The sequence below is a fragment of the Bison bison genome, unplaced genomic scaffold (genome assembly GCF_000754665.1).
Source record: "Bison bison bison isolate TAMUID 2011002044 unplaced genomic scaffold, Bison_UMD1.0 scf7180017864203, whole genome shotgun sequence".
NCBI lineage: Eukaryota > Metazoa > Chordata > Mammalia > Artiodactyla > Bovidae > Bison > Bison bison.
The window spans coordinates 5,928,237-5,949,228 of NW_011494775.1; the positions used below are offsets into that span (position 1 = coordinate 5,928,237).

The following is a 20,992-nucleotide window of genomic DNA, read 5'->3' on the forward strand; positions in this document are numbered from 1 at the left end:
TTGGTCATTGTTTACTAAAGGTTTTTCAACATTCTTGGTCTTTTTAAAGAACTAGTTTTTGGTTTTGCTAATTTTCTCTATTATTTTTCTATTATGTATTTTATTTCCACACTAATTTTCATTCATTTCCTCCCTCCTGCTTTCATTTGGTTTAGTTTACTTTTAATTCTTTTTAGTTTTTTATTTATTTATTGTTTTAGTTTTTTAAGATTCGTTTAAAATCTTTCTCTTTGCTTAATATCAGTGTTTATAATTACACATTTTCCTTCAGCACAGCTTTAGCTGCATCTCATAAGTTTTGGTTTGGAGTTGTGGTTTTATTAATATCTCAGAGTTTCCTTCTTAGGACTTCTTCCTTCTTTGACCAACTGGTTATTTAGGATTATATTGTTTATAATTTCCATACATTTGTGAATTTCTCAGTTTTCCTTCTGCCCTTGATTTCTGATTTCATCCCATCGTGATCCAATAACATACTTTGTATGATTTCAGTCCTTTCAGATTTATTTAGATTTGTTTTATGGCCTAATGTATAGTCTGTCGGAGAATGTTCTGTGTGCACTGGAGGAGAATGTGTATTCTGCTTTCGTTGAGCATTCTATACCTGTTAGACCTAGTTGAATTATTACAGTGTTGTTCAAGTCAATGTATCAAAACCTGAGAGACTGTTAATATTTGTTCTACTCATATCCTTTATCTCTTGAATAACACCAGATTATTATTTTTTTTAATTTAAATTTTTTTATTTTAATTGGAGAATAATTACTTTACAATATTGTATTGGTTTTGCCATACATCAACATGAATCCGCCACGGGGGTACACATGTTCCCCATCCTGAACCCCCCCTCCCACCTCCCTTCCCTCCATCCGTAAGGGTCATCCCAGTGCACCAGCCCCAAGCATCCTGTATCGTGCATCGAACCTGGACTGGAGATTCGTTTCTTATATGATATTATACATGTCTCAATGTCATTCTCCCAGATCATCCCCCCCCCCCCCCCACAGAGTCCAAAAGACTGTTCTGTACATCTGTGTCTCTTTTGCTGTCTCGCAATCCAAGGGATGGTGGAGCCTGGTGGGCTGCCGTCTATGGGGTCACACAAAGTCGGACATGACTGAAGCGACTTAGCATAGCATAGCATACAGGGTTATCGTTACCGTCTTTCTAAATTCCATATATATGCGTTAGTATACTGTATTGATGTTTTTCTTTCTGGCTTACTTTACTCTGTATAATAGGCTCCAGTTTCATCCACTTCATTGGAACTGATTCAAATGTATTCTTTTTAATGGCTGAGTAATACTCCATTGTGTATATGTACCACAGCTTTCTTATCCATTCATCTGCTGATGGACATCTAGGTTGCTTCCATGTCCTGGCTATTATAAACAGTGCTGCAGTGAACATTGGGGTACACGTGTCTCTTTCAATTCTAACACCAGATTATTTTAATGTTGTGAGACCTCAGTTGTTTCTCATAGGGAAACAAGCAGTTGAGGCAGAAAGTTGGGATCCTCAATTCTTTAAAGGAACACACTGGTCTGAAACTTGTTAATAATGCCATAAAGATACAGGAAGAGTTGACAAAGATTTCTTCATTGTGTTTTCAAAAACAGCTTTATTGAGGAATAATTTGCATTCCATAAACTCACTTGTTTTTAAGTGTACAATTCAGTGATTCTTAATCGGTTTATGAGTGTGCAGCTATCACCACAATTTAATTGCTGAACATTTCCATTACCCTAAAAAGATACGTTGTGTCTGTTTACAGTCACTCTTTATTCTTTGTTTTACCCTTTATTCTGTTTTTTAGAGGGAGGGGGAGGGGGGCTGCACACCAAGTGGCTTGTAGGATCTTAGTTCCCTGACCAGGGATCAAACCTGGGGCCTTGGCAGTGAGAGTGCCAAGTCCTAACCTGGACTGTGTTAAATACTCTACTGCTGCTGCTAAGTCACTTCAGTCGTGTCTGACTCTGTGCGACCCCATAGACAGCAGCCCATCAGGCTCCCCTATCCCTGGGATTCTCCAGGCAAGAACACTGGAGTGGGTTGCCATTGCCTTCTCCAATGCATGAAAGTGAAAAGTGAAAGTGAAGTCGCTCAGTCGTGTCCGACTCTTCGCAACCCAATGGACTGCAGCCCACCAGGCTCCTCCATCCATGGGATTTTCCAGGCAAGAATACTGGAGTGGGGTGCTATCACCTTCTCTGGTTAAATACTCTGGACCATGTTAAATACCACTGGACTGTATTAAATACTTGTATAGTGTTAAATATTCAAATACATTGTGTATATGTACCACAGCTTTCTTATCCATTCATCTGCTGATGGACATCTAGGTTGCTTCCATGTCCTGGCTATTATAAACAGTGCTGCGATGAACAATGGGGTACACATGTAGTTCTCACGGGTACACAAATAGTTCTCACATCTAATTCTTACCATCCAATTAGTTTGGACGTTTTTTAAAGGACAGAAGTGAGATTTATGTAGATTACTTACCTAAATCATATGTCTAGTGTGTTATATAATCACAGCTAAATATCAAGTATCCAGTTCCACTATAAAGACAGTTTCACTTGGACATAGCTGCTAGTAGTGGGTGGATAAGACTTAAATAACTGCAATGAGTAGCAGCTATTAAAGGGCTATAAAAGCCAGGCCTTTCCTTTATTGAGTACCCTAGTCCCATGTAGTCCATAGTATAGTTCACTTTTAGTCTCTCGTTACAGGTAACTGAAAAGTAAAGATACAGATAGCACATAGTCTGTATTAAAAATACTTAAAATTATTTATTTAGATTGATTATAGTTACTCCATTGACATAAAGACTGGAAAACTCCAGAGAGGTTGAACAAATGTGGATCAAGGTGAAAGTCAAAAAGACAGAAAGAAATCAAGAGACTTGGAGAGAGTATTGACAAATTTTCAAAAACTGCAGTGTGAGGTTTGCATTTTAGATTGAGGAGAGTGTAGGCCTGCCTGCAGAGTTTGGAAGTAGTCCTGAAGGAGGAGCCAGAAGACTTGAAGAGGTGGTCAGTAGAGTAGGATGCAGTTTAGCATAAGGTTTAATCCTAACCTCATATTTCTCAGCTAAAATGTAGAACAGATTGGAAAAGCATGGTTATTATGTAATCAAGACTATCACTTTAATAGGAAAATGGACAAAAGATATAAATATGCAGTTCATAGAGGAAGAAATATGAAATATGAATGGCTAAGCAGCTCATGAAAAAGATGTACAGTCTTAACTATCAGAGAAATTGAGTAGAATGCAGCTATGAGCTTTCAAGATCAAGGACCATCTAAGAGTCATTCTTTATTTTTTCCCTGGCTTCTCGAACAGTACCTAGAAGTAGCAGACAGGTTCCTGTATTTTTTGGATAAATAAAACAAGTAACATTGGAATATTCTTTTTTTTTAATTTTTTAGGTGATTCAATTAAAAAAGACTCATAATGCCTGGATTGAAAACGACATGGTTAAAGGGCAGTGTCACACTCTTATTAGTAGTCTGTCAATTAAAACAGTCTTTTTGAAAAGCAGTTTAGTGGTATACATTAAAGTGGTATAGCATATATCCTTTGACTTAGCAATTTCACATGAAGAAATTTATCTGAAATGAAAATAGTGTGCACACCATGTACAATCATTATAATGTTTGTCATACAGAATTCCAGATACAACCTCTTCAGGGGCTTTCTGGTTAAATGAATACTATGCAGGCAATAAAAGAATGAAAATTCATGAATATTGTTATGGAACTATGTTCATTACTTCTTAAATGAAGTAAGAATTGTATGTGTAATAATTTTCACCTTTACTCTGTGTGACTCCTTGGAATATGATTTATTTCAGGGAAGTAAAACTATTGGTGACTTTACTTTCTACTTTATAGTGATCATATTAGAGTTTGGGGGCCAAGAGCGAGTATTACTTGTGTAATTGGAAAAACAGACCCATCAAGGTTATCTTTTTTGAAAAAGGAACCTTTTTACACTGTTTATGGGAATGTAAATTGGTATAGCCACTATGGAGAACAGTATGGAGGTTCCTTAAAAACCTAAAATAAGAGTTACTATATGATGCAGCAGTCCCACTCCGGAGCATGTATCTGGAGAAAACTATGATTCAAAGAGATACATGCACCCCGTTGTTCATAGCAACACTATTTACAGTCACCAAGACATGGAAGCAACCTGTGTCCATCAACAAATGAACAGATAAAGGTGATGTGATATATATACACAATAGTATATTACTTAGCCATAGAAAATAATGAAATAATGCCATTTGCAGCCACATGGATGGACCTCGAGATTATCATACTAAGTAAAGTAAATCAGAGAAAGACAAATGTCGTATGATAGTGCTTATATGTGGAATCTAAAAGAAAAATATACAAAGAACTTATTTACAAAACAGAAATAGATTTAAAGACATAGAAAACAGTTACCAGAGGGGAAAGAAGGGAGGGATAAATTAGGAGTTTGGGTTTAAAATATACGAACTACTGTATATAAAATAGATAACCAGCAAGGACCTACTATATAGCACAGGGAACTGTAGTCAGTATCTTGTAATGACCTATAATAGAAAGGAATCCAAATATATATATGTCTATAACTAAATCACTTTCCTGTATACCTGCAACTAAAACAGTGTTGTAAACAACTATATTTTACTAAAAAAAATTTCTTTAAAGGTTTGTCTTTTTTGGAAAATACATAGGTGGAAGACTATTCCCTATTAACATTTGCAGTAATGGCCAAAATATTTACTGAGGGATAAGAAAGATGATTTAACTAAATAAGGAGACATGTTTCATATTATGCATGAAAACTGGATATTCAGATTTTCAGTTTTCTTATGTTTAGCTTATGAGAATGGTGGTGGGCATGTTTTCCTATTAGTTGAGTTAGTTGTATTTCTATATACTCAGCACTTAACAATTCTGCTTCCAGGTTTAAGCTAAAGAAATAATGAGGCTGTCAATCATATGGCATACATTGTGTTGCACCTACTTTTCCTTACATAACAGCATTTATGGAAATTCCCCAGGTTAATTGGAAATTATCTACTTCATTTGCTTTAATAAATCATGGTTTATTTAACCATCTCTTTGTTCTCGGACATTCGATTATTTTAAATTGTTTTACCACTAAAAACAGTGCTGCAGTGAACATCTTTGTAGCCTATAGCTGTGCTTTTAATTCTGTGGAATACAGTCCCACAAGTGAGGCTACTGGGCTGAAAGGTTTGTTTTTATTCTAGCTGAGTTTGAAATGTCTTCACCATTTTAATAACTGTCATTTTAGAAAAGTACATGGCTCTTAATTGTTATTAAATAAAACATTTTATTATTCAATTGGGCTTTTTAAACTATTAAAATCCCACATGTTTTGGGATTTATTTCTTGCCTCTGGTTTACTGATCAATTTGTTCATTTCTTTACCATGCTATTTTGATAATGGTAGTGGATTATAAGTTTTAATCTAGTATGGCAGGTTATTCTTGTTCTCCCCAATACTAAGTATATAATAGACGCTTGTTGCATATTAACTTAATAGCACACTTAATAATACTAAATTTTGCTTTAGATAAATTTTGGATGTTCATTTACTTTTATTGAACCGAAGCTTGCCCTGTGGATGTTGTCCCCTTCTTACAAGTAATAAGCGCAATTTTTTTCTGAAATGTGATAAATCATGACACACAGGAGTTGAGGAGAACTGGAAATCAGAGTGGATTTGGAGGTGCACCTTAGTCATGAGAGAAATACTGTAAGCCCTAGAGGAGTAGTTTGATGGTAGTCCCAAGACTGAAAAATGTTGGAAAGCACCCATCATGCTCTAACATTTTAATCACTCTTAACCTTTCATATTTTATTTTTTTTAAATCTCAAACGTAAGAAAAGTATAATACAGATCTCTATACCCTTCACCTAGAGTAACATTTTTACTGTTAACACTTAGTTACTGCTGCTACTCCTACTCTTCCTTCTCCTCTTCCTGACTCTTTCCTTTACCTCTGTCTTTCCCTCCTTCCTTTATCCATCCCTCTCTCTCTTGTCTCTCCCCCCAACCCCGCATACGATACTTTCTATAGACATACTATCTGTACATACTTGGTGTAGATTCCAACCATTTGAGAGTTGGCAAACATAACATTGGAGAAAGAAATGGCAACCCACTCCAGTGTTCTTGCCTGGAGAATCCCAGGGACGGGGCAGCCTGGTGGGCTTTCGTCTCTGGGGTCGCAGAGTCGGACACGACTGAAGCGACTTAGCAGCAGCAAACATAACATTTCGCCTGTATGTTGTATATGTCCTAAGTAAGAATCAAGGATTTTCTCCTATATAATGAAATAGAATTATCACAGTTGAGGGACTTAACATTGCTATGTTATCTGAAATATCATCCATAAAAACAGAACTACCATATGATCCAGCAAACAAAAGAAAACAAAAACACTTGAGATATATGCACCCTTATGTTAGTTGTGGGATTATTTGCAATAGCCAGGATATGGAAGCAGCCGGAGTTCCATTGGTAGATGAATGGATAAAGAAGATGTGATATATGAATATGTATAATGGAAAATTACTCAGCCATCACAAAGAATGAAATCTTTCCATTTGCAACAATATGGATGGACTTAGAAGATATTATCCTAAAAAGTTAAATAAGTCCGACAAAGACAAATACTACATGATTTCACTTATATGTGAAATCTTTAAAAAAAAAATAAAAAAGAGCAAGCACAATAAAACAGAAACAGAGAACATACATACATTCATACAGAGAACAAACAGATGGTTGCTGGGGGGAGGGGTTGAGGTTGAAGGAAAGAAACAGGTGAGGATGATGAAGAGGTACAAACTCCAGTTAGGAAGTAAATGAATCAAAGGTTTGAAATGTACAGTGTGAGGAATATGGTCAGTAACTATATATTATCTTTGTATGGTGAGGTATCTTACTAGATTCATAAATGTATAGAGGTAAAACAGGTTGTATAACAGGAACTAACATAGTGTTGCAGATCAATTACACTTTAGAAACAAACTCAGAAAGGGCAGAGTTAAGATTTGTGGTTACCAGAGATGGGGCATCAGGGTCAGGGGAATTGGATGAAGGCAGTCAAAAGGTACCAACTTCCAGTTATAAGGATAAGTGCTAGGGAGGTGCTGGACAATACAATTTAATAAAATTAACAGTGTTGTATGTTTTACTTAACAGTTGAGAATCAGTCATTGAGTTCTCATCAAAAATGATGTTTTTCTATTTCTTTAATTTTGCATCTGTATAAGATTATGAATGTTCACTAAACTTACTGTGATGATGACTTTATGATACGTATCAAACCATTATGCTGTTAACTTTTCAAGTGCTGTGTATTATATCTCAATAAATTAACTAGAAGAAAAAATTTGTAATTGGTATATCAACTTTAAGTACTGGATAGGTACTTAAACAATTTACCTTAAGTAATTAAAAATTTTAGAAGAAGAACCTTCTTTCTACTTGCTAATTTTCTTTTAGAAATTATTTTATCTAGTAGAATGGTTGTGATATAGCAGTTTGTTATTTTTTACTGAATTCTGTTTCAGTATAGTAGTTGCAAATATAGGAGGAATATAGTTTTGGCTGTACAACAGAGATATACTTCAAATTGAGTCATTTGAATTTCATATTAATTTTAGGTCAGCTCAAGTGGAATTATTGGAATTCTGCTTTGGGGAAAACTTTATTTTAGGCAGAGATACTGATATTGAAAGACACAGAAGGAAAAAAATAGAACCAGTGTATTAGATGTGAAAATAAGTCAAATCAGAAAAAACCTAGAGAATAAGAACTGAAACTGGGATATTAGTTCTTATTAGCAATCATTTAATTTCATCATGAGTTTCTTGGCAGTTTTGTTAAAAGAGGAAATATTCAGTGTGATGACTTTTACTATTTAAGAAAACAAAGTTTTTTTATTATTGAATTATAGGAGGAATTTTATTGTGGGAATCATCCATTTTTGCAGTAAACTTTCACATGTTTCTTGCATGATTATGTTAGTGCTGTTAATTTTAATACATAAAATTAAATCATAATTTAAATAAGGCATGTCTGTTGTTTTCTGATTGTTCAAGAATTTGGGGGTGGGGACTGCTCTGGGTCTCCATTGTGTTGAGTGGGCTTTCTCTAGTTGTACACAGGCTTCTTGTTGTGGTGGGTGAGCTTCTCTAGTTGGGGCACATGGGCTTAGTTGCCCTGCTGTATGGGATCTTAGTTCCCCAACCAGGGATTGAACCCGCTCCCCTTGCAGTGGAAGGTTAGAGTCTTAACCACCGGCTCACTGGAGAAGTCACTGAGCTTTCAAGAATTAAACTTAGGAAATTAGAGGAAATTGGTAGTTAATGCAGATATGGACACAAGTTCATGTGTTGTGGCACTATAGCTCTAGAGGTCTATTTGAAGTTTGATAGTGATACACAGTTATTAGTTGGCACAAGTATGCTAGGGGATAATAAATGTTCTTTCATTTTAATTTCTGAATACCATAGTGTAGATGTTTTATGGTGTTTATTAAAGAAAGAATCAAATACTTTTTGTGGTTCTGATGGGAGACCAAAGAAAGCACACACTATTCCCATAACCTCAAAATAGTTTATATTCTTTTCTAAGTTTATTAGAAACTTGTACATAAAAGAAGGAACTTGAATATACATTTGGATACCTGGAACACATTTTTAAACACTAAGTTGCTCTATTTGAATGACAGTAAATTGCAAATCAGGAAGTTTTATATTTAAATGTTTATTTGTGCTTATAAAAGTCCTCAAGAATTGGTTTTGCTGTCCATTCTCATTTTACAATTATAGTTTCTACCAGTCTTGATTGACTTTAATTTTCTCATTTAATTTGATTTCTGAATCTTATCATAAGGCTGGAAATACTCCACTGTGTAACCTGGTCTTTCTGTCTGGCCTCCAGCAGAACTTTCAAAGCAAAACAAAGCATAACTAGGACAGATGATTAAATGTCTCCAGGGAAGAGTGTGTTGCAGAGTCCCTGATAATCCCTTGTCCCAGGATTAGACAACAGTTTTCATTGTTATCTATTAACCAAAAATCCCTCTGATATAAACTATTTTCCTTGGTTTCTTGTTAGTGAGAACAGAGCATACTGTCATGATTATAGAAATGACACCCTCATTTACCCCTTCTCCCAAAAGACTTTTTCTGTAAAATTTCAACTACTGTTACTAACCCAAGTTAATTGTAGATTCTGCTGCTGAAAGCCTCAATTTTGGCATTTATTGAGGTGTTAATTGAAATATTAATGTATTTAGAGCAGAAATGTCGTTTTTTAGGGAATCTAGAGCAACAGCAAAGCTGAGATCAAACTGCCATAAGGATGGACACCAAGGAAGCTGTGTTTGGGACAAAAAGAAATCAAGATAAGGTAGATGGAAAGTAGAGAAAAGCATTGGACCCTGGGGGGAGGGGGTGGTAGGTAGGAGTGGGTTGTATGCTTCTAATGACAAAGAATAGTTAGATTTCTGAAGAAGAAGCCACAGAAGGCTTATAGGAAATAACTAAGAATTATGGGTTTAAGTACTACTTTCCCTCTGAATACGTAAGTTTTAGCTGACTTTTAGCTAGCAGAAAACTTAAAAAATTGATAAGGCTGTGTTTAAATGGGGTGGATCCTAACTAATATCCTGGGCCAGTGTTTCCTGTCTGGATAGTTGTGGGAAGACACTGTCTGTTTTTAGTAGACAACGTGAACATGAAGTTGCTCAGTCATGTCCAACTTTTTGTGACCCCATGGACTCTAGCCTACCAGGCTCCTCCGCCCATGGGATTTTCCAGGCCAGAATACTGGAGTGGGTTGCCATTTCCTTCTCCAGGAGATCTTCCTGACCCAGGGATTGAACCCAGGTCTCCCGCATTGTAGGCAAATGCTTTACCGTCTGAGCCACCAGGGAAGTCCTCTTATTTAGTAGATAATAACCATTGCCAAAACCCAACTTCAGTACTAATGCCTGTTATCACTTGAAAGTTAAAAGGGAATATCCGATTGAAGCGTTAAACTGACAAAATGAGTACAGAACATTTAATTTTTCCTTTTTTTGTGTGATGTAAAGGTTGTGTTTCTCTTCATAGCAACATGAACCGTGAAGACCGGAATGTGCTGCGTATGAAAGAACGGGAAAGGCGGAATCAGGAAATTCAGCAGGGCGACGACGCCTTCCCACCTAGCTCTCCTCTCTTTGCTGAGCCATACAAAGTTGTAAGTTGTCCTTTGAATGTTTTTTCCCCTATAATGTAACATATTTTGCTTTTAAAATGTTTAAACTTGAGTTTTTATATTAGAAAGAGTTACTATGTTATGCCCTTTAACATTTTTCGTTTCCTCATAATAGAATGTACTTCTTTGGTATAAATTTTTCATCGCTGTATAACATATGTACAGAAAAGTACACAAAGTAAGTGTTGTAGGTGAAAGAATTTTCATTCACCATATGAGCAACCTCACATAATTAATACCCAAATCAAGAAATATAACATCATTAGTGCCCTAAAATCCTTACAACCCTTCACCCCACCACCATCCCATCTCTGTCCTCTAACTCCTTAAGTATGGGTTAGCTCAAACATTCCTATCATTATTCCTAACTCTACCACTAGCCCTTGGCAGGCATTTTACCTTTCTGAGCCTTGAACTAAATTAAAATTTTCTTTATCAATACACATCATCTGCTGTTTCCTTGGATGTTTGGATATAACATGAGTCAAAGAGAAATATTTCATAAATTCTTTTGTTTTTCCCTATTTCTTGCCATTTGCTTACTAGTTTATCAAGTTTCAGTATATTTGAATAAAAGTATTTTCATTATCAGTCTGGTTCTTTTTCTGTTATCATATACTAGATTCTCTGATTTCCTTTTTATATGTGTAATGCTTAATTAACAATGTCAAATTTAGATTAAAGCATAATGTCAGAGGTGTTCAATAAGTTGAACTAATTGCCTGTTTTAAAAAACCATTGTTATACTTGATTTGCATGTGTGCATGCTCAGTTGCCTCAGTAATGTCCAATTCTTTGTGACCCTATGGACTATAGCCCTCTAGGCTCCTCTGTCCATAGAATTTTCCTGGCAAGAATACTGGGGTGGGTTGCCATGCCTTCCTCCAGGGGATCTTCCAGACCCAGGGATCCAACCCAAACTGAACCTGATGATTTTAAAGTAACTGTAGTGGCCACAAATGTTTCTCTTATATTTGATTTGGCTTTGGATTTCATTGGAAGTAAGCTTTCCTGATGGCTTGCTGCTGCTGCTGCTAAGTCACTTCAGTCATGTCCAACTCTGTGCGACCCCATAGATGGCAGCCCACCAGGCTCCCCCATCCCCAGGATTCTCCAGGCAAGAACACTGGAGTGGGGTGCCATCTCCTTCTCCAGTGCATGAAAGTGAAAAGTGAAAGTGAAGTCCCTCAGTCGTGCTCGACTGCTCGACTCTCAGCAACCCCATGGACTGCAGCCTACCAGGCTCCTCCGTCCATGGGATTTTCCAGGCAAGAGTACTGGACTGGGTTGCCATTGCCTTCTCCTTCCTGATGGCTTAGTGGTAAAGAACCTGCCTGCAGTGCAGCAGATGCAGGTTTGATCCCTGGGTCAGGAAGATCCCCTGGAGAAGGGAATGGCTACCCACTCCAGTACCCACTCCAGGAAAATTCCATGGACAGAGGAGTTTGACGGTCTACAGTCCATGGAGTTACAAAGAGTTGGACACAATTGAGTGACTAACACATTCATACTTTCTAACACTTTCATTGGAAGTATTACTATAATTTAAAGGCTTATATTGTGTGGAATAGCTATAATAGTATGTATTACAGCACCAGTGATCATTGTTGGCTTCATAGTATGATGTTGAAAGTGTGTTAGATTTTTTTCTCATGAAACACAAATTAACAGCATATCCTGGGTTTACTCTTACAACATTTGGTGTTTGTAGAAACCGTTTGTGAGATCTATAAGTAGCCATTTATTCAGAGCTTTTTAAGATTTGTCCAATGAAGGGCAGTTAGACTGACCTCATTTATAACACAATACTTTGGAATTAAAGACATTTTGAAAAGAACTGGAGTTTGGTCCAGAATCTTTGACTCATGCTGCTACCGCTAAGTCGCTTCAGTTGTGTCCGACTCTGTGTGACCTCATAGACGGCAGCCCACCAGGCTCCCCCGTCCCTGGGATTCTCCAGGCAAGAACACTGGAGTGGGTCTCCATTTCCTTCTCCAGTGCATGAAAGTGTAAAGGGAAAGTGAAGTTGCTCAGTCGTGTCCTACTCTTCGTGACCCCATGGACTGCAGCCTACCAGGCTCCTCTGTCCATGGGATTTTCCAGGCAAGAGTACTGGAGTGGGGTGCCATTGCCTTCTCCCTCTTTGACTCATACTACCATTTTATTTTGTAGTATGGTGTGTAGTATGTAAATATCCAATGAATAGGGTTTGATTTCTGACCTTGATATTGTCAATAAATTGCTATACATTTACCTCTTAGACTGATTTTCATATAATCTAAAGTCCTTACTGATTCATACCAACCTCAGAATAAATACTGGTGGTTCCGGGTCTTCTGTTTGTTTTTCAGTCTTGATTTCCTTTTTATGTAATCAGTCAACTTTTTTCTTTCATATATATGAATATAAAAGAGTCCTAAAGCTTGTAGACATCTTGGATCTTATTATTCAAAAATAATTTTTGAAACTCAAGAGTATACACTTTTGACTTCAAAAGTTGGAGGACTTGATGGTCACGATTAATAGACAAAATTTAAAAATTTATCACTGGATTTTCCATGCTTAATTTGTTGTTGACTTTTATTAACTTGATGTGTTCCAGTAACAGAAGAAATTATTAATTAAAAAAAGATAATTAAGTATATATAGCTTGTTTCATTCACCTTTTTACTTCTGCTTCTAACTGTAACATTGAATGTAAGGAATATGTTGTTTTCCTTGACTGCCAAAAGTATGAGTATTGGCTAATCTGCTGATATGGAACTTAATTACATAAAGGCATAATTACTTTTCCTGCTCTTCAAAATATTTTTACTACTGTTCCAGTATATTTATTAGTGAAATTTGGATTTTTAAAAGATCTCCTATAGTCTATTGTATATATATTTCTCAGTGTCCTCTAGAATATTATTGTTTTAACATGAAGGTTTTTCACTTACAGTGAATTTTCTTTTTCATCATAAAAAAATATGTATTTGGAGTTTGCTTTGAGATCTTAACCTTAACATATGAGATGAGACCTCCTTTTGGAAAAGTCCCTTTCCATTTAAAGTTTGTGAAGTTAGTTTGGAAGCATCTTTTATTTCTAGTTATGCTAATTTTATAGTTTTATTTTATTTTATTTTTTTTAGACTAGCAAAGAAGATAAGCTGTCAAGTCGTATTCAGAGTATGCTTGGAAACTACGATGAAATGAAGGATTTCATAGGAGACAGATCTATACCAAAGCTTGTTGCAATTCCCAAGCCTACAGTACCGCCGACAGCAGATGAAAAATCTAACCCAAATTTCTTTGAACAGAGACATGGGAGCTCTCATCAGAGTAGCAAATGGACTCCAGTAGGACCTGCACCCAGCACTTCTCAGTCTCAGAAAAGGTCCTCGGGCTTACAGAGTGGACACAGTAGCCAGCGGGCCAGTGCAGGTGCCAGTGGTGGCACTAATAGTAGTGGCCAGAGACATGACCGTGACTCATACAGCAGTGGTGGGAGCAGTAGCCGAAAAAAAGGCCAGCATGGATCAGAACACTCCAAATCACGCTCTTCCAGCCCTGGAAAACCCCAGGCTGTTTCTTCATTAAGCTCCAGTCATTCCAGGTCTCATGGGAATGATCACCATAGCAAAGAACATCAGCGTTCCAAATCACCTCGGGACCCTGATGCAAACTGGGATTCTCCTTCCCGTGTACCTTTTTCAAGTGGGCAGCACTCAAATCAGTCTTTCCCACCTTCATTGATGTCAAAGTCCAGCTCAATGCTACAGAAACCCACTGCCTATGTGCGGCCCATGGATGGACAGGAGTCCATGGAACCAAAGCTGTCCTCTGAACACTACAGCAGCCAGTCTCATGGCAACAGCATGACTGAACTGAAGCCCAGCAGTAAAGCACATCTCACCAAGCTGAAAATACCTTCCCAACCATTGGATGTAAGTCACACATGTAGAGCTTTTTAATATTGTAACTATATGAAGCAATTCACCCTAAAATTATTATTGAACTTGAAGTCTTTGTCTTAACAGTAAGGAATGTAAAAGTTTAAGGAAAAACTTGTGATTGACTCCCAAGTGAATCCATAGAGCTCTTAGACACTTCTCTTGAGCAGTAGAAAAAAGGTCATTCATTGTTTTCAAATATTAAAATGACAAGTCAGTTTTAGAACTATGCCATTCTCCCAAATCATCCCACCCTCTCCCTCTCCCTCTCCCACAGAGTCCAAAAGACTGTTCTATACATCTGTGTCTCTTTTGTTCTCTCACATACAGGGTTATCATTACCGTCTTTCTAAATTCCATATACATATGCATTAGTATACTGTATTGGTGCCTCCAATTAAAATAAATAAATTAAAAAAATGTTTTTTTAAGTTATAGAACTAAAACATGATCTCTCAATACCTTAGGTTTCCTCATTTTGATTTTATGGGATAATACATTTTGTTTCTTTTGTTTTAAAAAAATTACTTCTCATTACAATACTCATCAATAAGATGTGGCCATGGTTCATTGTGGTAAATGTTGAGACTTTTTTGGTTGCGTGGAGATGGTAATGTTTATGATTTGGATGCCATGATCCTTTTCTCTGGGTACACTTAAAGGTTTGCGGCGACTGCTCCAGGGATAGCGGTGGGTTGAAATTTAAGGTATTTAGAACTATGTACCAAAACATTCTATTCAGAATAATGAGCATTCTTTGTGAAATAGCTGAAATTTTATCCTTTAATCTAGTCTTTGCAATAAAATTTTTAAACCATATCAGTAGCTGAAAATTACAGCTCATAGCTTAAAACAGTGGAGGAAGGGATGGGGGATAGGTAAAATGATGTTTTGAGGACATTTAAAAATCTTTCTTGTGGCCTTGGGAAATGCATTATTCCTGGCATTTGTCATCTAATTACTCCTCTCAAGAGAAGAGTAAAGTGGTGATTTGTTCTTTCTTTACACATTATAATGTGATCCTTAGAGCTAGACTTCACCATAACTCAATTGTTGTTTGTGCTTCAGAATAAACTTAACTTTCATGATTTAAGAAATATTATATAAAATGTCCATTGTGTTCCAGACAGCTAATCTTTCAATAATACTGGTTTTACTCTGTTTGTTAGTTTATGTGAAATGATGATCTCAGTATCATAGTATATTTTGTATATAAATCGACTTAAATTTTGACATCTTGTTCAGCTGAAAAAACTACATTTTAAAAGTTGATTTCTAACCCAAGTATAAGCAAGATAAGATTTCTTGGAAAACTTTCTTTTTAATTTCCAATTATGTACAGTTTAGTGATTAAAATTTTTTAGTGCTTGAAATTATGTAGTTAAGGAAATTAGTCCAAAGATTCTAATTAGTGTTCTGGCTTTGAGTAGTGGGATACCAAATATATCTTTAATGTTAGTTTTATTTCTAATAATGTTAAATCTATACAACAAATGATAAAAACCTAATAAGAAATGACTTTAGACCTAATATGTGTTTCTTTTCCTCTTTTTTTAGGCATCTGCTTCTGGGGATGTGAGTTGTGTGGATGAAATTCTTAAAGTAAGTTTTTGGTTTTTTTTTTAAATAGTTTGTCTCTTTAATTATGATGCTCTGCTACCCTCTTCTCCTCCTCCTCCCTGTATGTCACAAAGTATCTGAAGCTGCAGCAGACTGATTACATGTATAACCTGATTGTGTCCATCAAAAATAACTGACTCTTTTCTGTTTATATTCATACTTAAGTTCTGAACTACTTGGTTTGTTTACTCTTTGCCCTCAAAAAGCTGGGGGTTTTGTTTGTAAGGAAAAACGAATTCTGGTCTTAACAGTTTGCTTTGAAAAGAGGAAGAAGCCAAATATAACTATACCTTCTTAGGTTTATCAGTTAATAATTTGAAATGCTTAAAAATCTCAGTAGTTATCAAACCATTGTGTTGAAAATAGCTTGCTTTGTAGTTCATCTGTATATACTGGTCAGATATACGTAAAAAGTCTTCTCTGAATACTATACATTTTGAGTGTTTAATGGAATATATTTAAACTTGACACATGACTAAAGAGTACATTCTTCTGTTGGGAAAAGAAAATGTTGTCTGTTAGAAAAAGAACCTGTTTTTGCCTCAATAGACAAAAACCATCAGTCACATATTAATTGTACTTTTTGTGTACACCTGAATTTTTGTGTCTGTACTTGTATTTCACTGTATGTATTTTTAAAAATTTTTATTTATTTTTGACAGCGCTGGGTCTTTGTTGCTTTGCACAGGCTTTCTGTAGTTGTGGCGAGTGGACGCTACTCTCTGGTTTGGTGCATGGGCTTCTCTTGTTGCAGAGCACAGGTTCTAGGGCGCGTGGGCTTCAGTAGTTGCAGCTCTAGAGTGTAGGCTCAGTAGTTGGGCTTAGTTGCTGCGAGGTATCTGGGACCTTCTCAGATCAGAATTAAACCTATGTCCCCTGCATTTTGGCAGGCAGACTCTTATCCACTGCACCACCAGGGAAGTCCCCTTCACTGTGTATATTTTTGAAAGACTGCTTGCATTGGCTGCTGCCACTTATTTTTCTCCTTCTTTTCTTTTGTTGTTTTTCAGCCACTAAGTTGTGTTCTACTCTTTGAGACCCCATGGACTGCAGCACACCAGGCTTCCCTGTCCTTCCTTTAGCCTACTAAAATCTCTTTTACCTCCGCCGTTCTCCTGAACTTGTTTCTCCAAGGTCATTACCTCCCATGCCATTAGAGGCTTCATTTGAGTTCTCTACTGTTGCTGCTGTTTTAAAGAATTTTTATTTTTTCCTTCTGGAAACACCATTTTTTTCTTCCTTGACTGTTACGTTGTTTTTATTTTCTACACACCTTTTCTTGTCTGGCATTCTCAACATTCCAAAGTTGCCCTTTGGGAAAGCTTGTGTCCTCTCTTATCTCTTAAACTTGAGTTCATTTTTTAAGCCAGTGCTCCTCTCTTCTTTTTCTTTGATGAAAATTTCCTCCATCCTTTGGACTTCAGCTGTTAAGACAGCTATTCAGTCTTTCTCTCCTGTCTTGGCCTCCTTTGGGTTTTGGGTTTTGTCTCTTGATTGCTTCTTAGGTGGGTCTCTGTTTGGGTTTCTCCCTGCCTCTTCAGATATGTCTGAAGCCATATTTATCAGACTTAACTTCTATTAGTAGTATCATTGTTCTTCCTGGCTAATTGTAGAATCCCAATTATCTTTCACTTTTTTCTCTCATGTTTTTTTTAACCACAAAACTACATGCAAGACTTTGAAAATTTCTTGAAAATGTTTGTTCCTTTGTTTCCATTTCTGCCACTTTGAGCTTTAGTAATTGTAATATACAGTCCTCACTCTGACTTTCTGTCTGGAGTCTCCCTGCTCATCTGTCTTCTGTATTGCTGTCATATTCTTTGCTTTAATCCTTTGTCTTCATAATTTCCTTCTAAGAAGTTTTCAGGCTCTCTAAGGCCCCTAAAAAGAATAGGGTGCAAATTTAACATTTTAAATGTTAGTCTGTGTACAGGCCAGTTTCAGCCTCTCGCACTACAGATTGACCACTTTTCCCAAACTGATTTCCCTAAGCCATAGCCTTTCGTATTCTTTCATCTCTGTAAACTTTCATGGAATGTGTTTCTCCTTCCTCTTCAGTTATATACAGATTCTGTTTTTTTCTTAGAATCCCACTGAAATCCTCTTCCCCCCGAATCAGGTCATCAGACCACAATGATGACTCATTGCTTTCATTTTTCAGTTGCCATGTACATAAAAAGTCTAAGGGAGCATGTATCTTTACTCTTAAATCCTCAGAAATGTATGGCACGTTAATACCTGAAAGAAATCTTAAGATTTTCTTGTATTTAATTATTTCTGTGATACTACCGACCATTTATTATATTGAGTGAAAGTCGCTCAGTCATGTCCGACTCTTTGCAACCCCATGGACTATATAGTCCATGGAATTCTCCAGGCCAGAATACTGGAGTGGGTAGCCTTTCCCTTCTCCAGGGGGTCTTCCCAACCCAGGGATCAAACCCAGGTCTCCTGCACTGCAGGCAGATTCTTTACCAGCTGAGCCACGAGGGAAGCCATTTATTATATATTTTATGTATATATATATGACTTGGCACATGGCCTTGGGTGTAATAGATGCTCAGTCATTTGACAGTAGGGAGTTAAATAGATTTTTTATTGAGGGGATTTTGGTGTTTAAGGTGTAAAATGCCAACAATGAAAGCCTGGGGCATGTAAGTTTCTGTTTCTTTTCCCTCCCTATGTGCAGCATAGAAGGAAGCGCAGGTTCACATTGCCTTTGTGTTTTCTTCATAATTGTAGTCATATTTTTTCTGGGAACCTCATCATAAACTTAAAGGAAATAAAAAGGGTTTTTTAGTCTAAAAGTAATATATTTATTGTAAGAAATGATTTATTAATTCAGAACTTACTGTGGACCTACTGTGTGTCAAGCACCAGGGATATTGTGGTGATAATAGTGTTAGTGTTGCACCCTTTGAGCTGGCATTTTCAAGCACAATGTAGGAAATAATCAACTATATACAATTACTTCAGAAAGTGAAATACTATTAAAAACATAAAGCATTGTAAGAGGATAAAGAGCAAGCTGAGTGCAGGTGACTATTTCAAGAGATTCAAGTGGTAGAAGCTGTATCAAGTGTTCTTTTCTCTTCTTCCTTCAGTCGTTCTGTTGTCCAAAGGTTAACTATCTCTGAGAGATTTTTCCATAAATAAACATTTATGAGGACATACACTGATTTGTATTTGGCATTTAACAGTGGTCATTTCAGAAGGTAACTTTCTCATTTTTCTGTTTGCTTGGTGTTCCATTGTATGAGTGTCTGGTAATTTAATTAATCCTGTGTTGTTGATGTTTAGGTTGTTTTCATTTTTTTAAAGTGAATCCCTTAAACATGTATCTTTACATAACTGTGTGGGTATAGCTATAGGATAAATTCCTAAAGGTCATACCACCTTTAATTCATTGTATTTTCTCAATCTACTTGATGGCTGGCTTTGAACTACATGCCAGAGATAAAATACTTCTTCCTTATTCTGGGTCTGATACCTCTCTGTTTCCTGCATCTCTAACATATACATTGTGATTGTATCCAAACTTCCGCTTGGACATATTTGGCATATGATTAGACAGAAGGCATTGAATGAAATCAGACATGTTGTCTTACTTGTGTGTCTTCCTCTATGTGTGCATTTGATACCTTTCTTCTGATTTTCTCCACTTGACCAAAATTTCGGATCAGTGAATGGACTCTGTAGAGAGACTACCCAGGATCAAATTCTGTGTCCTTTACTAACTAAGCATATGACTTTGAGTAAATAGCTTTATCTCTGTGCTTCAGTTTTATCCTACATAGAGTCAGGATAATAATGGCATCTACCTCATAATGTCATTATGACGACTAGCTGAGTAACAGAGGTAAAATAGCACAGTATCTGGCCCATTAAAGGTACACAGTAAAAGCTGGCTTCTTTTCTTATTGTTATCCCCCTTTCCCACTCCCATAGTAAGCTCTTCCTTAATAGCATTTTACTATGTGCCCTGTATTTGGTTACAGGCTGATTTCTATAACTATTCACAGGCCTTATCACCTTAACTCTAACCTCTTTGAAGTCAGAGTGTAAACTGTCTTCCTGTTACCTACCCCATAGTGCCTTGCGCACATTGTGCTTAATTAATATTATTAATTAAATATGTACACCTTCGGAGGAGCAGTCACAAAACCAGCATTTATAATACAGATCTGGTTTTTAGCTGTGTAATTTTTATCCTTGACCTGCTTGAAAACAAACTGTAATAATTACATTTCAGGAGATGACGCATTCATGGCCTCCCCCTCTAACGGCTATTCATACACCATGCAAAACAGAACCTTCCAAATTTCCTTTTCCAACTAAGGTAAGTAAATAAAATGTGTCTTTATACTGTAAGAAAACTCTAAATGGCTTGACTAAAATCATGTGAATTCAGAATTATCTTGCCATTCCCATTTTAGTGGGAGATAGATAACAAATAAGTGAATGAATAGGTAACTTCAGATAGTGATAATTACTATGAAGAAAATAAAACTAGACCTTAGAATTGAGATTGACTTAGATTGAGAGAAACTTGGAAAATCTTTGAAGGCAACTTGTGATAGAGACCTAGAGGTCATCACTGTTTATTGTGAACTATTGTGATATTCTTGGCCTCACAGATGGTGAGGGTTTCCAGAGGATGCAACAACCGTACTTACAGTCTGTGGTAATGGTTCTTCAGACAATAATTCCAGGCTCATCTAAAATCAACAGATTTGTTTTTTTAAACATTAATTTATACTTATGACAATAATGTAAGAAGGACCCCTAATAATAGCCTTCTCCATATTCTGCCTCCTCCATCTTACCAGAGCTACTTCATGCATACGTTTACGAGTCTTTTCAAATGCATTTATATGTACATATAATGGAATCATTACATATAAACATTTTCTCATTTAATTTCTGTATAGATATATTATTCTGTATTTTTAATCAGTCAGCAATAGATCTTAGATACTTTCTCATATTATTATATATAATATATTACATATAGAGGTATTCAGTTCTTTTAATTGCATCCATTTTATATCTTAATTTAAATTTATTTAGCCATTTCCCTTTGATATTTATCTTGTTGCCAAGTTTTCATTTCTATAAACATTGCTATAGTGGA

General features: G+C 36.3%; 1 protein-coding gene across 3 annotated transcripts in view; it reads left to right on the plus strand.

Annotated features, from left to right (window-relative positions):
- Positions 1-20,992, plus strand: part of AFF4 (AF4/FMR2 family, member 4) — an 85,138-nt gene that overhangs the window by 19,105 nt on the left and 45,041 nt on the right. Inside the window, exons 2-6 of one of the 3 annotated variants that reach the window (XM_010844528.1) lie at positions 9,366-9,457; positions 10,162-10,288; positions 13,438-14,232; positions 15,796-15,840; positions 20,111-20,197. In XM_010844528.1, the coding sequence (XP_010842830.1) occupies positions 10,166-10,288; positions 13,438-14,232; positions 15,796-15,840; positions 20,111-20,197 (1,050 nt within the window). In that variant the 5' untranslated portion in view covers positions 9,366-9,457; positions 10,162-10,165. The remainder of the gene's footprint in view (positions 1-9,365; positions 9,458-10,161; positions 10,289-13,437; positions 14,233-15,795; positions 15,841-20,110; positions 20,198-20,992) is intronic. The other 2 variants (XM_010844527.1, XM_010844529.1) reach the window with 2 other exon arrangements.